At 37.7% G+C, this 24,162-nt stretch overlaps 1 protein-coding gene across 3 annotated transcripts in view; it reads right to left on the reverse strand.

The window, feature by feature from the left end:
• The window catches only part of LOC127949643 (LON peptidase N-terminal domain and RING finger protein 2), a 121,710-nt gene extending 103,369 nt beyond the window's left edge, over positions 1–18,341 (reverse strand). Inside the window, exons 1-2 of one of the 3 annotated variants that reach the window (XM_052547082.1) lie at positions 17,911–18,341; positions 16,739–17,480 (exon numbers count right to left, since the gene is read on the reverse strand). In XM_052547082.1, coding sequence (XP_052403042.1) covers positions 16,739–17,477 — 739 coding nt within the window. In that variant the 5' untranslated portion in view covers positions 17,478–17,480; positions 17,911–18,341. Of the gene's footprint in view, positions 1–16,738; positions 17,484–17,910 lie in introns of all 3 variants that reach the window. The other 2 variants (XM_052547083.1, XM_052547081.1) reach the window with 2 other exon arrangements.
• Positions 18,342–24,162: the final 5,821 nt, after the last annotated feature.

The raw sequence follows: 24,162 nt of genomic DNA on the forward strand, positions 1-24,162 counted from the left end.
GCTTTATAGCTTATGCTGTGAAATTGTAAACAATCCTTCGAATAAAGTGCCTGTGGCATGAAACCTGAATGGAACTCACTTTTTAAAGTAAAATCCATCAGAAAGTTGTCCAGAAAAAAAATAAAAAAAATGTACACACAAAAAACCTGCTGTGTGAAAAAGAGCAGTGAATACTTCGGTAAATGTTTAAATTTATTTGAAGTGCACTTTTTTTCCTATCTCATTCAGTCATAATTAGGCTGCAAGACTGAATTATGAACTGGTAAATGACAAACTGATCACAGAAAATGTTTGTAAAACTGTTAAAAAGCAATGTTATTAGCTTTTACGACTAAACATTTGAAAACAAAATTGTACTGGAGAATTTGCACAAATAAAAGTCTTAACAGTTTAGCAGTACAGGTTACTCTTCTTTTTTGAAGGCTCAAAGTAAAGTTCTCCCACACTTTGGATGACTTCGTTCGATTAGTTTTATCTTCCGCTTTTTTCTTTTTCTTTCTCAAGCATACTCCACTGCCGTCTGTCTTCACCATCTAACTGAATGCTGCAGAAGCAGTTCGGGAAGCACGTGACATAAAACGAGGCCAGCTATTAGGTGTTTCTCAATGTCAAGGAAGGATCCTCGGAAGCCAGTATTTCGAGGATGCTACGTCATCGACATCCGTCGAAGGACTGTTCCAATGTCAAGGATCCTCGGAATTTCAACCAAGGACTGAGTCCTTCGTTCGAAGAATATCCCATACACAGGAAAGGATGCATATGTGTATCCTTCGCGCTCTCAAATCACCCACAATCCTATGCGCGCAGCTTTGCTATCGAACGTTAGTTCAAAAATTCAAAAATGTCGAACGTTAATGTAGTCGGAGCGTTAACGGTTTTTATTTACGTTTCCAAACATTTGTTATAACTGTAGTAAATATAAGTAAAGTTTGACGTTTAAATGCCAGTACAAATTACTACCGTATTGATATTGTAAATTATACAAATACAAATGGTTAACTGAACCAGACCTGTCATTTAACAATTGTTTGCGTCAACGGCATTTCTTTTATAAATAACTAGTTAAGTTGTCCAAGTAATTTAATGATACCATTCACAGCGTTATTCAAACGGACCTTTTCACTGACGTAATGACGCAATTACGTGCACTTGCTAGCCTGTTCCATTTACGTGTTCTCCGTATGCTAAAGAGGAGTCTCACCTAGCCTCTGAAGGAAGGGACTTGGAAGGATCAGTCCTACCAAAGAAGTATCCTTGACATTGAGAAACGCCTATTGTCTATTCACTACTTCTCCTGCTGTACTAGCTGAATAAAACCTGCAGTGGCTCATTACTGCCACACTTTGGTCATCGCAGATTTAAAATATGCACAAAATGAGCCGCTTACAGCAAATAAAAGTTGTTTAGCAACTAATCTATGACTAAATTAGTTGACAACTATTTTGATAATCGATTTTAATCGATTAAATCGGTTAGTTGTTTCAGCTCTAAATTCTTGTATGTTGTTCAATGAAAATAAAATATTCTAAGTTTCAGTAAATAGACTTGAATTGCAATACCTTGTGACAGAGTAATTTTCAAAAAAATAAGAGAGATCATACTAAATGCATGTTATTTTTTATTTAGTACTGTCCTGAGTAAGATATTGTACATAAAAGATATTAACATTTAGTCCACAAGACAAAACAATTGCTGAAATTATTAAAATAACCCCACTCAAAAGTTTGGGAACCCTTGGTTCTTAATACGGTGTTTTTTAACCTGATGATTCACAACTGTCTTTCTGTGTTGTGATGGTTGTGCATGAGTCCCTTGTCTGTTCTGAACAGTTAAACTGAGCAGCAGTCTTCAGAAAAATCTTCCAAGGTCCTGCAGATTCTTCAGTTTTCCAGCATCTTTGCATATTTGAACGCTTTCTAGCAGTGACTTTATGATTTTGAGATGCATCTTTTCAGATTGAGGACATTTGAGGGACTCAAACACAACTATTTAAAAAGATTCAAACATTCACTGATGCTCCAGAAGGAAACAAGATGCATTAAGAGCTGGGGAGTGAAAACTTTTGAACACGATGAAGATGGCCAAATTTGTCTTATTTTGTTGAAATATAATTTTTTTCCATTTAGTTCTGCCCTTCGTAAGCAACAGAAGATACTTGTATGTTTCCCAGTAAACAAATTAAGTACAATTTACCTTGATCTTCAAATTCCAAAAGTTTTCACCCCCCAGCTCTTAATGCATCTTGTTTCCTTCTGGAGCATCAGTGAATGTTTGAATCTTTTTAAATAGTTGTGTTTGAGTCCTTCAAATGTCCTCCGTGTGATAAGATTAGAGCTGAAACAACGAATCGATTTAATCGATTAAAATCGATTATTAAAATAGTTGTCAACTAATTTAGTAATCGATTCGTCGCTAAATAAATTTTATTTGCCATAAGCGGCTCATTTCGTGCATATTTCAAATCTGCGGTGACCAAAGTGTGGCAGTAATGAGCCACCGGAGGTTTTACTCAGCCAGTACAGCAGGTGAAGTAGCGAATAGCCAATAGCTGGCCTCGTTTTATGTCACGTGCTTCCCTAACAGCGTCTCTGCAGCATTCAGCGGGAGTACTTTACTTTGAGCCTTCAAAATGAAGAGTAACCTGTAAACTCTGCACTACTGAACTGTTTAAGGGGCCTTTTGCGTGCTCAAGTTCGTTATTTCCTATGTAGGCGCGCAGTATGCACTCTCATAATGGAAGCGACGCGGTCGCGACACGCACGCGGTGCGATGCGCCCGTTTTTCCAGGCGCGTCCACACCGCATCCATTTATCCTTTGCTGAAATTTCCGGGTCTTCATGGAGAGGGCACGTCATGGAGAGAGCACGTCATGGTTGCTTAGCAAAGGCAGACGCCTCAGGGGCGCTTCTGCCCGAGCGCTTTGGAAAGAAGGAGAAAGCGGCGCGACTAGCGTTTTCCACGCGTTTTTAGGTGCGATATGTGAACGGCCCCTAAGAATTTTATTTGTGCAGATTCTCCAGTACAAGGTTGTTTGCAAATGTTTAGTCGTAAAAGCTGATAACATTGCTTTTTAACAGTTAACATTTAAAGCTTTACAAACATGTTCTGTGATCAGTTTGTCGTTTACCAGTTCATAAATCAGACTTGCAGCCTAATTATGACTGAATGAGAGAGGTAAATGTTTGAGTATATTTAAAATGCACTTCTTTTCTAAGTATTCACTGCTCTTATTCACACAGCAGGTTTTTTGTGTGTGTCCCAAATTTTTTTTTTCTGGACAACCTTCTGATGGATTTTACTTTAAATTGTGAATTCCATTCAGGTTTCATGCCATTGGCACTTTTTTTTCGAAGGATTGTTTACAATTTCACAGCATAAGCTATAAAGCTTTTTCCCAGTAAATAATAAAATACAATGCACTGCAATTTTATTCTGTTTCATCCTTATACTTCGTGAAAATATGTTCTCAAAGATTCCTTAAGCTTTGTTTGGGATGTTAAACTACTTTAGGAGCTCTAAGGACTGCCATGGTGAAAACAATAGAAAGAAATCTCCTTGTGAATTTTGCTAGAGTATGGGTCAGTGTTTTGATTGCAGAAGAGTTCGACAAAGGATTACTAACATAATAAAACAACTCCAGGTATATTTTTGATGAGGATATGACAATGCAAAATGGTTAAAATCTCTTAAAAATCTATGCTGAATGATAAAGACCCTTTATTAATAATTTACTTGGGGAAAAAATGGAAAAAACTAAAATATAAGTACATAAACCGATTAATCGATTAATCGTAAAAATAATCGACAGATTAATCGATTATCAAAATAATCGTTAGTTGCAGCCCTAGATAAGATGCATCTCAAAATCATAAAGTCACTGCTGGAAAGGGTTCAAATATGCAAAGATGCTGGAAAACTGAAGAATCTGCAGGACCTTAAAGATTTTTCTGAAGACTGCTGCTCAGTTTAACTGTTCAGAACAAACAAGGGACTCATGCACAACAATCACAAAACAGAAAGACAGTCGAGGATCATCAGGTAACAGAACACCTTATTAAGAACCAAGGGTTCCCAAACTTTTGAGTGGGGTTATTTGAATAACTTCAGCAATTTTTTTGTCTTGTGGACTAAATGTTAATATCTTTTATGTACAATATCTTACTCAGGACAGTACTAAATAAAAAATAACATGCCTTTAGTATGATCTCTCTTATTTTTTGAAAATTACTCATATTTTCACCGATTCTGCAAAGGGTGCCCAAACTTTCGAGCCCCACTATATATGTATAAGGTGTAACGGTACCCATAAATCACGGTTCGGTACGTACCTCGGTTTTAAAATCACGGTCCGGTTTCATTTTCGGTACAGTAAGGGAAAGAAATGGAAACATTAAACTACAGGTTGTTCATTACTATAAAAAGTGTAAACAAATTGTTTAAAAAGTTTAAATACTTTTTAATAATATATATATATATATATATATTAGGGGTGTAACGATACGCGTATTCGTATTGAACCGTTCGGTACGACGCTTTCGGTTCGGTACGCGGTACGCATTATGTATACCGAACGGTTCGTTGGAGTATTTAATTATATTTGAAAAAAAAAAAAAAGAGAGAGAGAGAAATATAATGATATGCGTTCAACAAGGTAGCCCAATAACCCAAACAACGTAACAGGCAACGCCCCTGACACTCCCGAAGAAGAAAAAAACACCATCTTATATGTTTATGTTAGGCTACTCAGCAGGCGCTCGCTCACTCAGCACACGCTGAAGGCTCGTTGCAAAATAGCCAATGCGTTTAACAGACTAGAAATGAGAAGATCCTCCAATAACCAACAGGTCTGGTGTTTGGGTGCACTTTGGATTCCCTTTAAGCTATAATGGTGATGGCAAGAGAGTGGTGGATAAAAAAACAACGGTATGTCTTTCTCCTCCTTTCCAAAGCGCTCGGGCAGAGGCGTCTGTCTTTGCTAAGCAACAATGACGTGCTCTCTCCATGAGACGCGGAAATTTCAGCGAAGGATAAATGGATTTGCAGCTCTAAAAATCGCTTGCAGTAGCTCTGCTACTAAATTTATTTCAAAATTGCAATCCATATACAACTATGATCAGCTGATCCTTCATCTTGGCTGAGCTCTCAACGTTGTTACGGGAAAGGATGAAGCTGATTGGTTGGTTCTTGTCACATGACCCGCGGTGCGCTTGCGGCATTCTGAAAAGTTGAGATGTTTTTACATTTTGCTGTATCTAAAACGTATCGAACCGAACCGAACCGAACCGTGACATCAGTGTATCGTATCGAACCGAACCGTGAATTTTGTGAACCGTTACACCCCTAATATATATATATATATATATATATATATATATATATATATATATATATATATATATATATATATCAAATTTTAAAAGAATAAGAAATAAAATACTGCTGCAAAGTTCTCCACTAAATAAAATACTCTCAGTCTCAAACCAATATCATAATAAAATATAATGAAAAATATAAATAAATATGATTACAGTGCAGCATTACCAAACCCAGCTTGTAGGCCTGCTCATATTTAAAAATATATAACTTTTCCAAAGTGTAAAGATGCAGCATCAACAGTTTCAGTTTTTAGACCTGCTCAGATTTCGTTATAGCGTTGGCCGATCGGAATTAAGACCAAAGGTATGTTTAAATGCCAGAGGGAGCTGCGTTTGAATTACAATCGTTTTTTTTTTCTAGTCGAGTGATGTTCAAACTCGCGTGATGCCTTTTGAAAACCTTATATTGCACCTGTCAAACAAACAGACACGCCATGCTCACGCTACGCAGCCAGTGTGTCACCGGCCTTAGAATCAGCTGCACGGCAGGATTTGCGCTGAACGCGGAGACTTCCGCCACTTAATATGTTTGTTTGGAAACACCAAAATTTACCTATGTTCCACGCACAAAATATTGCATTCAGTCATTCGGTACACACGTGCACCGTACTGAAAGCCCTGTACCGAAACGGTCCGGTACGAATACACGTTACGTTACGTGAATACCATTACACCCCTAATAAGTGGTGGGCCGTTATTAGCATTAACGTGCTGCATTAACGTGAGACTTTTATCAGGCGATAAAAAAAATATCGCCGTTAATCTATTTTTTCACCTTGATATTTTATATAACCAACTGGCTGAGGCCAGCCTAAAAAGATGCTCAGGACAGTTGACGGGACACGTGTACATCGTCACAAAAGCGTATCTTTTTCATGTGTTTTTAAGCCTTACCGCTTTTTGATTTGAACATTAAAGCATGCAAAAACAAGTCGTGGAAAAGCTGAATAGAGTAGCTAGTTACTCGCGCGCTGTTTTCGGTGCGCACGAGAGAGATCGAGAGCCGCGTATCACGGACAGCTACACTGAACAGAGCTCTCTTCTGCGAAGTTCTCCTCAAAAAGTCCCTCCAGCACCTGAACAAACAAAAAGATGTGAAAGAGCCCAATTCAGTACTTGCGGTGTTCTGGTGTTCAGGGCTCATGCAGAGAAAGGCGTCTCAAAACGCTTGAACATCGAATTTGCTTATTTTCACTCTTGTGCCGACAAATACATACAAAATGTGTCTAAATATCCACCTTGGAAATTATGCTTGAAAAAACTCAGTTATTTCTTAAGTGAAAGTAAACAGTTGAGGAAAAAAATGGGGTGTGTATTATATTGGATGCGTTCATCGTCTCTTAAAGTGACCGCGCCTAATTTAGCTACTTGCTGCTGTAATGTTAATCCAAGAAAATGATAATCACTCACTGCTCTTGTCTGAATTACTTTTTAGTTTTAACAGTCAAACCAAAAAATTTTCAGACACCAAATATAGTTTTTGATATATATATATATATATATATATAGCAAAACTGTAATAATATGAGAAATGTTGAAGGTATCTGAATAAATGTAGGGTTGACTGTACATTTCATTTTTACATTGAAGACTATCCAGTGCTATTTTATATTTAATTATTTGGTTTCTGTACCTTGACACCTACAAACTCATAAAACAACTTAAACATTGTGTAAATAGCACAAATAAATAAAAATAAACGAACATACAAATTAAACAATTTCAAACAGGGCCCACTGGTACAACCTTCACTATGGCCCTGCTCACGCCTGTTTCACACATACTCCATCTGCAGTGCGTATGCAGTCCATGTGCGTCACATATGTGGTGAAGCACGGACTCGATGTGCATAAGGTTGTGTGCACCTTGTACAATGTGGAATTAGTTTACAGCTTGTTCAAGCACTTTGTGATGCATTTTGGAAACAGGAGATGAGCCCCTTTTCTAATGCACCACCTAGCTTGATAAACCCCTTCTCAAAGACTTACTGTTTGTCAATTTTATTTGGGTAACACACATATTCTGAATACCTTCGGCAGAATTCGAATGAGCCATTTTAATATAGATTAATTTCAAGATCACAGTGAGACTAATCTAGATTAAAAAAATTTATCTATGCCCACCACTAATTATATATATATATATATATATATATATATATATATATATATATATATATATATATATATATATATATATATATATATATTAGGTATTAGGGCTGGGCAAGTTAACGCGTTTTTATCGCGTTAACGCATTAATTAATTAACGCCGACAATTAGTTTATCGCGCGTTAACGTACTTTTTATTTTGAAAGTCCGTTACTCACTGCGTTTCAATACACATAGCTAGACTGTAATAAAACAACCGAATACAACAAAAACCATGGGTCACAGGAGGGGTGGGATGTTTCTCAGTAGGCTACTGGCTGCTTGGGATGAGCTAGCGCGCAAAACAGAAAATCATGTGCAGAGTCGAATTCCATCTGGTTGGAATGTCTTGTATAAGCGACTCCTTCTTTTGTCCAAGTTCAATTTGTTTTTGTTCTAATTCTGCAGCACTCGCTGACTGTGCTTAAAATGGCCCACAACCTTTCTGCATTTGGCCAGGATGTTGTCAAACGCGCTGTTGTGCAGAGATACTATGACAGAACGCTGGAGACTGCGCGTTCAAAAGGCAGATGTCTTGCAGCAGCGATCATATTTCTTGCACTATCTGTGCTAAGTGTGCTGACTTTATTTGAAATGTCCCACTGCTGTGCAACTTGAATAAAATGTTTAGCACACGTTTCAGCAAAATGTCTCTCTTTATCATCTGTAAATGTGAATAACCTTGTGTGTCTTAGCAACTGGCTAGGTGCAGATGAGTAAGTAAATGTAAAGTTGGAAGAATGGATAAAAGAAGTTAATTTTGTCCACTCAACCTGCATCACTGAAAGATTTTTTTTTTTTTTTGGACTGAGATTCTTAGTCTCTTAAAGGAGATTGATGTTGTTGCACGGAATGGGCCAGTTAAAATGTTATGATCGAGGTTCTGGACATAATTTTTTTTTACAAACTAAACAAAACTTTAATGTTTTATTTAATAAAACATTAATGTTTTAATGTTTTATTTATATGTTAATGTTATATTTAATTTGATTACATTAATGTTTAAGTTAAGATTTACAAGAAATGTTAACTGCTACTAACTTTTAACTGCTGTAAAAAAGCACTTTATTTTGTTTAAAGTTTTGACAAACAAAATTTTATTGCACTTTTATTCATACAGCAGAACTTTGAAAGAATAAAATTACACAATACACTACTTTTGATTTCATTATTGAATTTTGCGCATGCTGCGATTAATCGCGATTAAAATATTTAATCGTTGCCCAGCACTAATATATATATATATATATATATATATATATATATATATATATAAATAACACACACACAGGTGCAGGTAATATTTATTTCACTAATTCTATTAAAAAGTGAAACTTGTATATTATATAAATTTATCACACACAGACTGATACATTTCAAATGTTTATTTCTTTTAATTTTGATGATTATAACTGATAACCAAGGAAAATCCCAAATTCAGTATCTCAGAAAATTTGAATATTACTTACGACAGATACACACACACACACAAAAAAAAGGATTTTTAGAAATCCTACACCAACTGAAAAGTATGAAAATGAAAAGTATGAGCATGTACAGCACTCAGTACTTAGTTGGGGCTCCTTTTTGCCTGAATTACTGCAGCAATGCGGAATGCCATGGCTTGGCTGTTATTGAGAGCACAGGTTGCTCTGATAGTGGCCTTCAGCTCTTCTACATTGTTGGGTCTGGCATATCGCATCTTTCTCTTCGCAATACCCCACAGATTTCCTATGGGGTTAGGGTCAGGCGAGTTTGCTGGCCAATTAAAAACAAGGATACCATGGTCCTTACACCAGGTACTGGTAGCTTTGGCACTGTGTGCAGGTGCCAAGTCCTGTTGGAAAATGAAATCTGCATCTCCATAAAGTTTGTCAGCAGCAGGAACCATGAAGTGCTCTAAAACTTCCTGGTATACGGCTGTATTGACCTTGGACCTTAGAAAACACAGTGGACCAACACCAGCAGATGACATGGCACCCCAAACCATCACTGACTGTGGAAACTTTACACTGGACCTCAAGCAACATGGAATGTGTGCCTCTCCTCTCTTCCTCCAGACTCTGGGACTCTGATATCCAAATTAAATGCAAAATTTACTTTCATCAAACAACATAACTTTGGACCACAGTCCTGTCCTTTTTGAAGTGAGACGCTTCTGACGCTGTCTGTTGTTCAAGAGTGGCTTGACACAAGGAACGCGACAGCTGAAGCACATTTCTTGCATACGTCTGTGCGTAGTGGTTCATGAAGCTCCAGCAGTCCACTCTTTGTTAATCTCCCACACATTTTTGAATGGTTTTTGTTTCACAATCCTCTCAAGGGTGTGGTTATCCCTATTGCTTGTAGACTTTTTTTCTACCACATCTTTTCCTTTCCTTCGTCTTTCTATTAATTGTGCTTGGAAACATAGCTCTGTGAACAGCCAGCCTCTTTTGCAATGACCTTTTGTGTCTTGCCCTCCTTGTGCAAGGTGTCAATGGTCGTCTTTTGGACAACTGCCAAGTCAGCAGTCTTCCCCATGATTGTGTAGCCTACATAACTAGACTGAGAGACCAGGCATTGCAGGTGTTTTGAGTTAATAGCTAATTAGAGTGTGGCACCAGGTGTCTTCAATATTAAACCTTTTTCCCAATATTCTAATTTTCTGAGATACTGAATTTGGGATTTTCCTTAGTTGTATAATCATCAAAATTAAAAGAAATAAACATTTGAAATATATCAGTCTGTGTGTAATGAATATAATATACAAGTTTCACTTGTTGAATGGAATTAGTCAAATAAATCAACTTTTTGATGATATTCTATTAATGACCAGCACAAGTTTTTTTTTTTTTTTTTTTTTTTTTTTTTTTATACATATAAATGAAAAGATATTCTTTCTATGGCTTCTAGATTTCAACTAATATTTTACATTTCCAGTGACTAGTATCAGTATTGTGTACTGCCCAATCCTGCTTTTTTTAAACGAACAGAATTAGTTTTTTTTTTTACAGTGCAAAAGTAAACTGCTACTGACTGTCATAGAGCTCACATGATCCAAGTTAGCCATTACAGGGCTTCAAACTGTGACTAAAACCGTCGCATTTGCAACCAAAAATATTAAATTGTGTGTGAAGTTTTTGCTTAGGTTGTCACTGGTGACTAGGCCTATGTATTTACATGTTATAAAAATGTGCATCTAATGCCTTTTTTCCTGATTGTTCTGCGATCACATCAATTGCTATGTTCACGTATTAAACTGAGATGATGCACATCAAAGCTTTAGTGGGGGAAAACAAAAATAAGAAAAAATAAGGGGTTTCAAACAGGCCTTAACTCTGGTGCACAACATCGCTGACGGCCAAATGATAAACACAGCTCAGATGAGCAATGTGAGAGAGCTCGACATGACAGAGACAAGTGAAAGTTCATAAAAGCAGCAACTATTTCATGCATAACTTCAACAAACTACAACAGGTAAAGCTGCCAGCTGTGTGGATCCTGGTAATATAGTTAAAAATTCTTAGAACAGAACTTCTATGCTGTGTTATGTGAACTTCATTATTTGAAGCACACTTGCCATCAAGTAATTGCAAAAACTTTTGAATGCGGAAGGTGATCGCTTAAGCGTCTCAGTTCAAGCAGCAAGTGAAACCATTTTATCTTTCTCTTTACGACTACAGTACATAATGAACATAAATTAACATCAAAGGATAGACTATTTTATAAGACAGCCTACAGTACAACTTTACAATCTTATCAGTCAGCTAGAATAATAACTAGGTCTATTAAGAGGAGCATTTTGCTATATTTATGTGCTATTGCATTTTAATATTTTTAAATAACCTGTTGTCTACATGATTCAACTACTCCTATAAAATTGCATTTTATTAATCCTCATTACACCTACCGGAACGAAAAAAAATTCAAAATTTGACATTTTCTAGAACAGAATCCAGCAGGATTAATTTAATGTGAACAACAGTGTTTTGCTGCAGCAGCGCCAATGTAAACAGCTCACTTGTGCAGCACAGTCACACAGTTACGTTTGGGATAATTTTATTTCAAATGTCATAATGTCAGTTGAAAACATTGCAATTGTGTTTTAAAATACAACAACGAGCACCATAAAACCATTTAAAGAGGTGCGTTCAGCGGTCTCCGTGCCAGAAAACAGTCAACAAAGTAAAATGATGTCAAACGTACAACACACTCTTCATTTTATCAAATGATCATAAATCACATCTATTCATTTTATATTCCTGCTACTAGCGTTTTATTCAGACATTAATTCCCATTTTACATTAATTCACATTAATTCCCATTAATTCAAGTGAGAAAGTGTTTTGTGTGTGTGGCTTTTGCACATCCTGTCATTCCGGTGACTGCATGAATGCAAAAGAAGCATTTTGCAGCATTATGATTAACGATTAATTTATTGTTCATTTAAACGATGATCGATCATGAAAATAGATATTTAACATCCCTAGTTAAAATATATATATACGTAATTACCAGATTTAATTATATATATATATATATATATATATATATATATATATATAGAAAACCTTATAGCTGATGGACAGAGCATGCATCCGTTAAAAGTCTTTGTTGCTCAATAGGTTCATTAAGGCTGTGTCTAATCAGACGATGTCGCGTTTCAGAAAAATAACCATTATAAACTTATTATGAAGACTATTACTCTTTGGAATGTAATAGCCTTTGAAACTAGAGACAGCATACATTTCTTCCATTTAAAAAAATGAGCAAGTCCAAAGCACTGACCTACTTTTGAAAAGCCCAGACATGACCTAAAGGTGCCATGGGATGCATTGCTACAATATTTTAAATTGTTTGTATTTTAAAAGTGTGTATGCAAAGTTTTATCTCAAAATACCCCACATATAAATTTTTTATAGCTTGTTGAAATTACCACTTTTAGGTTATGAGCCAAAACGCGAATTCCCCTTTAAATGAAAATGAGCTGGTGCTCCTGTCTCCCTTTTCAGAAGAGTGTGGTGCATTAAGAGCTTGTGCTCACAGGTAGGGCTGGGTATCGATTCAGATGTTCCAGATCGATTTGATTTCGATTCACAAGCTCTCAAATCGACTCAATTCTTGATTCGATTTTCTATACTCGATTCTTGATTTGATTTTCTATACTCGATTCTCAATTCAACTCAATCAATACAGATTTAATACAAATACTTATTAACTTTACATGAACTTAATACTTATTTGATGCAAGATGAAAAATTTATGCTGAAAAAAGTCAGAACAGTCGCATTCCTTGATCAAACATGATCATGTTATTTAAAGATATTAAAGATATTAAAGATAAAATAATCATACAATTGTACAAAATTTGCTGCAACATTTAAGCTACAAGCCTATGAACAATGTAGGACAAATAATACTGGCTTATTGGTGATAGTTCACCCCAAAAAAAACAAAAATCTTAATTTATGCGTGTATTCATCATGTATAATAATTTCTTCTGCTGAAAAAAAAAAAAAAAAAAAAGGTATTTTGAAAAATATGGGGAACCAAACAGTTTTTGGACTCAAAATTACTTTTTTTTTTTTTTTTCAATATTATGGAAGTTAACTTTTGTGTTCAGCAGAAGAAAGAAATTCATACATGATGAATACATTCAGATTTGTAGTATTTCTACAGCATTTCACTTCCGCATTACAAATCACACACACAGCTTTGTTTTTTTCCACAACACTATCGTTGTCGTCTTGCGAAATCTAAAATGCTTCCATACCTCTGACTTTTTATGTGAAGGCGGCATCAACGTCAACAAAGCACCCGAAACCGCCATTTTAAGCACTGAATGAATAAATGACAGGTTCGCCTCTCGCTCCTTGGTAACATCGTGCAAGGAAAATAAGAGTGTGACATCTAGTGGAGAAGACTAGTTATTAGATTAACGTTAATCTTTCATTCAATGTTGGAGGAAATAAACATGAAAATAAAAGAAAACATTCGTGGCCTTTGAGAATCTATTTATAATTTATCACACTTTAAAAATGTTTAAACGAAAAAACTATTTTTTTACCCAGCCCTACTCACAGGCACACCAGTGTTATGGTTTAACTGGTGGTGACCATGTTACTGACCTCACATTGCATCCAAATGCAATTTTTCACTACCACATTCTTATTTCTGATTATTCTGGTAGCACTTGAAGGCAGCATTAGTGAAAACTTACAGAGACAATGGTAGCTTTAGCAACATTAGCCTTACAGAGAGCCAAGAAGCTCTTTTTGTAAACAAAATATGATTCAAAATGCTTACTTTGTCTAGAGTCTAGACATTGGCGCACAAAGTGTAGGTTATCGATCCCTCTTTCAGAAGTAATCTTTGCAAATTCCAGTGCTAAACTGACCCTTGTATGCGATTCAGCCCACCTTAAAATGTTAGTACAAATGTATAGGACTTTTTTTTGTTTATTTTTTTTCGGGACATTTCCTTCAAAAATGAAATTTAACCACTGTGTCCTCAGTGGTCTATGGAGACTCCTATGTTCATTGGGGCATCCCAACACACAACACTTTTAATGGCTCTTTGGTGCTGACATTAGCGCTTTTCCACTGTCGGGCCAGTGGGAGCCAGGGCTTAAAGAGGGCCGGGCGAGGCTCATAGCCTCAGGCCAGTAGCACCGAGGCCAGAATAGCGCAGGGTTTCCACAGTGGAGCTTGAAGCACCGCTGCACATCACTAAAACACGGCCTTTACACGCCTCTCAGAACAACGTCATGCAACCTCAAAATTTCACCAACAAAGAGAAGTTATCAGAAAACTAAGAAATAAGTCTCTGGAACATGTGCAATCACAAAACGAACATGATAAAAGCGGCAGTTTGTTTGCATGCTTTGTTATATATTCAAATTCAAAAGCATCGATGTTTTAAATATAGAATAAGTGATACATTGATCATATTGATTTAATTTATCAGGACTCAATATTAATCACACATAAATACACTTATTTATATTTTATTTATTTATTTTTAACGCTCATGAAAATAGCCTGCTTATTCAGTCGAGTCTGTTTCTGTTTATTAGCCACAGTAGCCTTCATATTTAGAATGAATGATAATATCTCTATTTTTGTAAGCTCCCGAACAAAAAACATTATTAGGCTATATTCTTTTATGATAGGCAACATGAGATAAACTCTCGAGACGAGGCTTGTGACAGATAATATAAGTTACTTAATAAATACACAACTGTGATAGAGAATAAGAAGCTGACGTCTGATTTCTTCAAGCGTTCATATTTTACCATGTTTACTATGGTAACATGTTTAGCGTGCATATCTTTTTCATTGCTTATAAATATTTCTGCCTTGTTTAGTGATTATAATCCACATTGGATCAAGTTATTTTAAACACTCGCTGCTGACTGAAAGTGAGTTTTGAGCTCAACTTATTTAAAAAAAAAAAAACCGCTGGTATTAAAGCTGAAATGAAATCTTTCTGAAATGATCCGCAGCACAGACTCTCTATTTTTATAAAAGCTCCCAAACAAAAATAATTATTATATTTTGATGATATGCAACGTGGAGCTAAACTCACGAAATGAGATGACAGATATGTTACTTAATAAATACACAATTGTGATAGAGAATAAGAAGCTGACGTCTGATTTATCCAAGCAGTCATATTTACCATGTTTATTATGGTAACGTTAATGTTTAGCGTGCATAGTCTTTTACATCGCTTATAAATATTTCTACCTTGTTTAGTGATTATAATCCACATCGGATCAAGTTATTTCAAACACTCGCTGCTGACTGAAAGTGAGTTTTGAGCTCGACTTATTGAAAAAAAAAAAAACGCTGGTATTAAAGCTGAAATGAAATCTTTCTGAAATGATCCGCAGCACAGACTCTCTATTTTTATAAAAGCTCCCAAACAAAAATAATTATTATATTTTGATGATATGCAACGTGGAGATATACTCACGAAATGAGATGACAGATATGTTACTTAATAAATACACAATTGTGATAGAGAATAAGAAGCTGACGTCTGATTTATCCAAGGAGTCATATTTACCATGTTTATTATGGTAACGTTAATGTTTAGCGTGCATAGTCTTTTACATCGCTTATAAATATTTCTACCTTGTTTAGTGATTATAATCCACATCGGATCAAGTTATTTCAAACACTTGCTGCTAACTAAGAGTGAGTTTTGAGCTCAACTTATTTTAAAACGTCTTTAATACTGGCGTTAAAGCTGTTATCTTTATGAAATGATCCGCGCTGACACTCTAACCCCTCCTCTAGCCCCAGCTGGCCCGCTTTGGCCCAAGGTTTTTTGTCAGGCCAAAAAACCCCGGCCGTTGGCCCCGAGGAAGCCCCGGCAAAGCACGATCAAGCCCCGGAAGTGACAGTGGAAACGCAACTGGCCCTGGCACGCACTAGCACGCCCGGTCTTAGCTCGATAGTGGAAACACGGCTATTGTATCTCCAGCAGCTACAGCAAGAAAACAGTAATGGCAGACCACAGCTTCTCACTCAGGGCTGTGTATATGCTAATAGGGCAGAGAGTGTCACAAATGGGTGGAACTTTCCCCGAGTATGATGTCATAGTACTGAGAAATCTGGAACTGCTAGTGTGGGGAGACGGTTTATGAATTATTGTGATTATAAAACAATGAGTGGATGGATTTTTACCATTATAGGCTGGTTGTTTTCACACACTGCAGCCACTCAAAGGTGTTCAAACACCTCATAAGTGTTTTTTTTTTGTTTTTTTTTTGCATTCTATGGCACCTTAAAACAGGAGTCTAATAGCCACCTAAAAAATTTTTAACTAACTTAATCTACAAAGTATATACAAAAGTTCTGCATTACTTCAGTGTTAAACAATATTGTGCCTAACTGTGCAGATAGAAAACAATACATGTTCAGAAGGTTGTAGGTTGGGTTAATAACAACTATTAAACTTATGTTGTTTGCTAACTGCTGTGATCAACTAAACATAGTACACATCTTCCATCTACGTGATAGCCCAATGAACACCAATTCAAACCAAATTCAACTGGATTATTTAAATTATACTGGTCACGCTGTTACAAAACGGTGTCTTCATTAAGAATGAGACGTACAATGTCACCCCTTGTGGCTGTTTCGTCAGTCTCGGAAAGTAGGTCAGTTCTTTACAAAATACCCGCTGCAATAAATTAAGTGAAAGGCCGTAACAGTGTCTTACCTAGTTCAATTGCCTTGTTGAACTTCAGTATAGCGTTGGATACGTCCTGTTTTTTCCAAAGACCTTCCCCTTCCAACCAGTATCGTCTCGCTTTGCTTTCCGAATTGAACCATTTTTCAATCAAGCCACTGGCAATAACATTTACTCTGAGTCCGCCCAAAGTAAATTCTCTGGGTGATTTGTTGGGTTTTAAACGGCAGCTTCTGCACTCTTTTGAAAGGTCATCTTCCAGACAGCACTTACAAAAAGTGTGTCCACAAACCAAGGACGTTGGTTCCGTCAATAAGCACTTGCAAACGTGGCATGAAAACAAGTCCAAGTTCTGTTCATCGTCTAACTCATCACTCTCAAAACATCTGCTTTCAAAGGTAGAGCCCCCGCTTATTGTCTTCCTGTCACTCTGCTCTTTAGTGCGTATCGTATGTGCTATAACTTCAACTAAAATCTGCAGTTCATCGGGTCTCAGTGCCTGGAGGTTTGCAGCAACGCAATACGAGTCCAGCGCATCGGCTATGCGTCCCCCACGGGCTAGAGCGTCAGCTTTCCGCAGGCAGAGGCCACGGTCAGGGTGTTCGAGCTCGGCGAGCTGAGAGGTATAGATCTCCGCGGCCAGATCGAAGTCCCCAGCCCGGCAAGCCTCGTCCGCAACCCCGAGCATTTCAGCACACAATCCCGGTGCGGTCGGGTTGGAGGGGTCGTGCAGATAATGTTCTGTGTGGTTTTGAATGCCAGCATCCATTGTCTGCTACACCGCATAAAATGAAAATAATTGTTAACAAAGCGGACAAAAGTACAACGTATATGCTCCGGCTTAAATATTTAGTAGAATTCAGGCTATAAAATACCAAATATACTCCTATTTTAGTCAACGTTACTTCACAAAAACACCATCTTTAACGCAACAAGATCGGAATACTGGCGAAAATCAATAAACATGAGACCAAAAGCTAAATGTTTATAAACACTATTAATTCCCTATTCACCACTGCTAACGTTAGGCCCACCAAAAATCCTAAATAACTGACTGTTGATTTCTCGGTCAAGCAAATAAATAAAAATAAAATAAACAGTCTAACCTCTGACAAACAAAACAACAGATCTAGCAATATTTTCATGTAAGTTTGTAATATAAAAAAACGAGACAAACGTTTAAATGTGTCTTCAAAACAAACCAGAATGAGTTCGTTGGGGTTGTTTTGAAATCACGAGTCTCAAAATTAGTGAGCAACCGACGAAAGAGAAAGTTGATAGCTGATTTTAACACATCGACGTCAGTGCTGATGATGAATTTCTTGATCTTGGCCGAAGGAAGCATATCCATGACCAACATTTAGATGACCCATTAGGTTTATGTAAGACTCAATGTCTCTGGCAGCGGCACTTTGCGTAATCCTCCCGAATTCTTTGTCTTAGTATACCCTTTCAAACGGTCCTTCTCCGAGTCCCTTTCATTTTGATCATTCTAAAGGATGTCCATGTCTTATACGAGCCAGTAGAAACGGTAAATATTAATCAGTTGCCTTAATAAAATGGAGACGGCTAAGACGTTACCATTCGGTCTTTACTGACACGGGAAAGAGTGATACCGTCTGCCTCACTCTCATTCACATAAGAAGCACGTGACGTCAGGATTGACGCCTCATTGGTGTGTTATGTAGCTCACTTATATAATGACAAAACAGTTGTGTAACCTAAAGGGGGCAGATATTTTGTGTGTGTGTGTGTATATATATATATATATATATATATATATATATATATATATATATATATATATATATGATGGTACATGGTCACCTAACATCTAGGCAAAATTGTATGTAACTGTTTACTTTATGTAAGGTGCCATTTAATATTCTACATTCAGTGTGTAACAATAAAGAATAAAGACTAAACAATTTTTTTTATATATATTTATGCAACATGCAGTATTTTATATTCATTTTATTTATCACATTGTGTACTAAAATTAACATCAGTTTTGGTGTACAAGTTAGCTTACAAACTAGTTTAAAAAAATATGGAAATTGCCACACTTTATTGACTATTTATTTTAAAGAAAAGGTAAATCTTTAAAGTTTGTGGCAATACTGAGCTTCCGGGATCCAAGTGCACTTAATCCCTGTAGTAATCATAAGATCATGGTTAAAATGAATACCAAAATCACAGGAGACACTGTAGTGTTTATTGAGCAAACACTCTGAACAAATAAATAGTTTGAACTGGCGTGTAGCCTCTTTATTTTCAGAACATAAAATTCTAACCTGAGTTTAGCTCGCTGTCACTTCTTTTGTGACCCTTTAGGTAATTGTTCACTCTATTCGGTATTACTGCCATCTAGAGGACCATCATAGGAAACACACCTAATCACCACAGACACGTCGGTGCATTATCCTCAGAAATGCTTTCATCAAGATCACTGATTAATTATTTGAATCCAACAAACTGATCTCATCTTAAAGTGCTCCTATTAAGGGTAATGAAAGATTCGTATTTTGGATTGGGAGTCCCCAGCAACAGGTCATTGTCTTATAATATGCATTGTGTTTTTTTTTTGTTTGTTTGTTTTTTGATGACTCCCCTCATCCCCTGAGGTAACAACAACTATATTGAAGGGGTCAACAGACGACCTTATAAAAAATAATAAATCCTTTTATTAGTTTGTGGATTTGTTTGAGCTACAAAGAGCTAACGTTACTGAACATGAATAAAATGTGCAAAAGGATTTTGAAAAAAATAACCTTAGAAAGAGCTATTTAACATAAATAAAACATGCAAAAGGATTTTGAAAAAATACCCTTAGAAAGAGCTACTGAGCATAAATAAAATGTGCAAAAGGATTTTGAAAAAATACCCTTAGAAAGAGCTACTGCATTACTTCATTAGCTTGCGTCTGACTTGCAGAGATATCATTCTGGCTTGGTGGGGTGTCAGCCAGCGAGGCATCTGATTCTGACTGTGTTCTTTTAGTACTCAGAGTTTGAAGCCATGAGAGCATATTAAGTGTTGTTCACTGTATTTGTATTTTTACCAACCGAGTGCGCGCGTTTTACACACCCTCTCCGACCACGTTGAGTTGTTGACAAGAGGTGTTTCTCAATGTCAAGGAAGGATCCTCGGAAGCCAGTATTTCGAGGATGCTACGTCATCGACATCCGTCGAAGGACTGTTCCAATGTCGAGGATCCTCGGAATTTCAACCAAGGACTGAGTCCTTCGTTCGAAGAATATCCCATACACAGGAAAGGATGCATATGTGTATCCTTCGCGCTCTTCATGCTCTCAAATCACCCACAATCCTATGCGCGCTATTTATAAGAGAAAGAACAGCTGTGTCCAAATTCAGGGTCTGCATCCTCCTTAGGATCCTTCCGCAAAACCCGGAAGTGGGTGTTTGTGAATTTGGACAGCCTACCCTTCTTTCAGTTCCCTCCCTTACCCGTTGCTCATATCGTGTTGCCTAGCAACCGTGACAGCGCTAAACAAGAAGCGGGAAAATGGACAAAGAAAGTGTTATTCTCCTCATTTTAATTCTTTTGGAAGATATAAAACAATTAAATAAGTTAAATACTTTCTTTGCTCGTCGTCGGAGAGTTTTTTATATCAGACTCCAAGACAGTCATATCCAGGTAAGCCATTATAGCCTATTTTTATTTACGTTTTTAAGTATTCTGCTAATTTCCCCTACAAATTCATTGAGCCGAAGCATAAACTTCAGCTTGTTTTGTCAGAGAAACTCTTATCTATCTAAATAATGATATATATATATATATCTCAATAATATGTATATAATTACATATAAGTAAATTACATAATAAGTGTTCCTGTGGCTCAACTGGTAGAGCACTGCCTTAGCAAGCAAGCAAGCGCAAGGTTGGGGGTTCGATTCCCCGTGAACACATGATATGTAAAAATTGATAGCCTCAATGCACTGTAAGTCGCTTTCGATAAAAGCGTCTGTAAAATGCATAAATTTAATAATTATTCATGTAATTTGTATAATGTGCATTGTATTAAAAAAATAATTGGAGTTTTGATGTTTAAACTTATCTTAAGGTAGAAAAATGCTTTTATCTGTTAAACCCTTATTCTAATGTACTAATTATATTATGTATTTGTTAACTACTTTTCATTAACCAGACCAGACCCCGTTACTGCAGGATTAACCTGAGTGTCCCAGTTTTGGACCGTTTCTTCAACCAGGAAGATCCCCGACCAGACTTTCGGCTGAGCAGGGAGTCTCTGGCAGTGTTGCAGAACCTCCTGAACCAGGAGAGAAGACATGGGTGGGGTGCTACAATAGAGACCCTGGTGTTTCTCTTCTGGTTGGCCTGTGGAGCATCCTACAGGGTGGTCTCAAGAGTGTTTGGGATGCCCCGGTCCACTGTCCACTACATTGTCCACCGAGTGACTGAGGAGGTGGTGGCCATTCGCCACAAGGTCATCTTCCTCCCGAAGACCCCGGAGCACCTGGAAGAAGTCTCCCGCGGGTTTGCAGGGCTGGCACACCACAGAGCTTTTATCAAAGCTGCGGGTGCCATCGACGGCTGTCACATCCGCATCAAGCCTCCGAGCTGCCCTGATGGTCAGTGCTACAGAAACAGGAAACTTTTTCCATCAATAATCCTTCAGGCTGTTTGTGACCATCAGGGCCGCTTCATCGATACGTACGTGGGCTGGCCTGGATCAGTGCACGACTCCAGGGTGCTCCGCCACAGCCCACTGTACGCTCAGTCATACTACCCTCCTCCAGGGCATTTCATCTTGGCCGATGGAGGATATCCATGCCTCCAACGGCCTCTCCCCCTCATCACTCCTTACAAGAGGCAGGTGCAAGGTGTGGGAGCCCAGCGCTTTAACAGCCATCATTCCAGGGCACGGTCCATTATAGAGCGTGCTTTTGGAATGATGAAGACAAGGTTCCACTCCATCTTCCTGCAAGCGCTGGAGGTGCAACACACCTTTGTTCCTCATGTAAGTTACCAACCAGTGTTATATTAAATAATTTTTTTTTCAATATCACAATATACTAATTTTATATATGCTATTGCAGGTTGTGACAGCATGCACCATCCTCCACAACATCTGCCTCAGTGCCGGAGACGTGTTGGCACCTGAGGATGAGCCTGAGGACGATGTGGAGGAAGATGAGGGGGAGGCTGACATGGAGGCCGTCAGCGGTGCTCAGTGGCGGGACCAACTCTGTGCTGAGGTGTCTGCCCTGGAGGTTGTACCACCAGGTCATGACTACCTTTAACAAGCAAGTAAACAATAACTTTAATATCTTATTTAAAAAGTACTTTGTCATGAAAGGATTGGATTAAATTTCTCCTGTTTACATATTTATTAATGCATGTTACAGATGTGACAGCCGTTGATTGAGTTGCTCTGCAATCCCTGCTGGTGGATGATGTAGTGGACAATGGGAGGAGACATCCTGAAGCTCTCTGCAGACCACCCTGTGAGGTTTCACTCGACAACCAGAGGACCAGCCACGGATCCCTGCTGCACTCCATCCATGTCTCTCATCCTTTCAGCGGCTCCAGCAACACTGCCAGGGACTCCCGTTGCATTTAAACATAAAAATGGTCCAATACCTTGTCACTCAGATTAATCCTGCAGTGATTTGTTAAAATCTGTTGTCCTGTAAATAGTTCTGTAAAAAGTTTCTGTATGTTCTTGAATTTTGTTACCTCAATTTTGTTTTCTGAATGTTATTAAATAATTATATAATTAATTTTCTTTACAAATGTTCATTTTACATGGAAAAGTATGGAAAATAAAAAAGAAATACAATGAATGAGAAGTATTTCTTTTAAATAATTTATTTCAAACAACTGAAGCTAACAATAGAAAAAATGTAATCCCTCCCACCCAAAGAAAAAACAAAAATTATTTGGGGACCAAACGCTCCAGAATGGAGAAGAGCCTGTCCATCCTCTCCCTGCTCTCCTGTGCCCTCCTCTCTTCAGCCTGTGCTCTCCTCTCTTCAGCCTCTCTCTGCTGCCTCATGTCCTCCCTGATGAGGTCGAACAGCTCCTGGTCACTGTCCCTTCTCCTCTTCTTCGCTGCTGGCTGCCTATCTCCTTCCCTCTCTTCTTCCTCTCTCTCCTCTTGGTCACTCACTGCTGCACTTGGCCCTGGAGTGTCCATAGGGATGGAGGCAATAAGGACAGGGGGGCAAATTGAAGGCCTTTGTCCTAAAACCTCATCAATTTGGACAAACCAGGGCCAAGTAGCAGCAGTGGGCTTCCCACTCACTCCCTCTCCTGACCCTGGATACTTGCATTCCTAAAGACAAGTAAAAATCTAAACTGTTCACAAAACATGTAAGCTTAAACAGGATTTTTTTAACTGTTACTAACAACAATATTATTTTCTATATATGGACATACTTTATATTTCTTTTTTAAATTGTCCCACTTTTTCTTGGCTTGGCCTGGGCTAACTTTACCAGACAGGCCCATCTTCTCCAAAACTATCCTAATGTAGGAGAAAAATAGAAAATATTGGAATTGTGTTAATCACAGATATCAAAACGACAATGGTGGAAATTTACTGTACAGAATTATACTACAAAAGGACAAAACGAGAGAAGTAAGAAAATGTTTCAGCTGTTTAATGACTGCAGGAAATGTTATTTGTACTGCACAAAACAAAAAAGAAACAAAACTTCCTTTATATTACAATGGGATTTCTAAATAGATTTATTCCTGTACCTCCATCCCACAGTGGCAGAGTTCTTTGCTCCGGTGAAGAGTTCATCGTTCTCTCCCCGGAGCTCTATAAAAACCTCTGTCTGCTCTTTTCGTCCCTAGAAGCATTAAAAACAGCTTCAATCACTAACAATTTAGCTGTGTGTAAGGGGATTTTAGCTGTGTGTAAGGAAGAAGCTAGTTTACGAAAGTAATGTTTTTTTTTTTTACATATAAACGTACAAATGTAAACAAAAAAAACAAAACAAAAATACTTAACGCTAAAACAAAATGCCTAACTAGACAACCACTGAAAAAATATCTTTTTTTGGAAAGCCAGTTTTTAAAAAACGTACATCGAAAGGCATACTCATCTCCCACACCGCTACCGCTCGCTTCGTCCGCCATTACGCTCTGCCGAAAAGAATTATGGGATAGGTAGGACGCGAAAGGATCCACCACACCCATCCTTCCAATTCGGGGAAAAGGAGGACGCATTTGTGGGCTGCATTTGAAGGATCCTACGAATTTGGACAGCCTTCGTTGCGGCGCTGTGACGTAACATCCTTCAAATGAGTCCTCCGAAGGATGCAGACCCTGAATTTGGACACAGCAATAGTCTGTACCGATTTTTCCCGGAAAAACACGAGCGCCTAGAGGCGTGACGTGTGGGCGGAGCTAAAGAATCACGAGCGCCAGTAGGCTTTTGAGTTGAGAGCATGTGGAAGCT

The sequence above is a fragment of the Carassius gibelio genome, chromosome B1 (assembly GCF_023724105.1).
Source record: "Carassius gibelio isolate Cgi1373 ecotype wild population from Czech Republic chromosome B1, carGib1.2-hapl.c, whole genome shotgun sequence".
NCBI lineage: Eukaryota > Metazoa > Chordata > Actinopteri > Cypriniformes > Cyprinidae > Carassius > Carassius gibelio.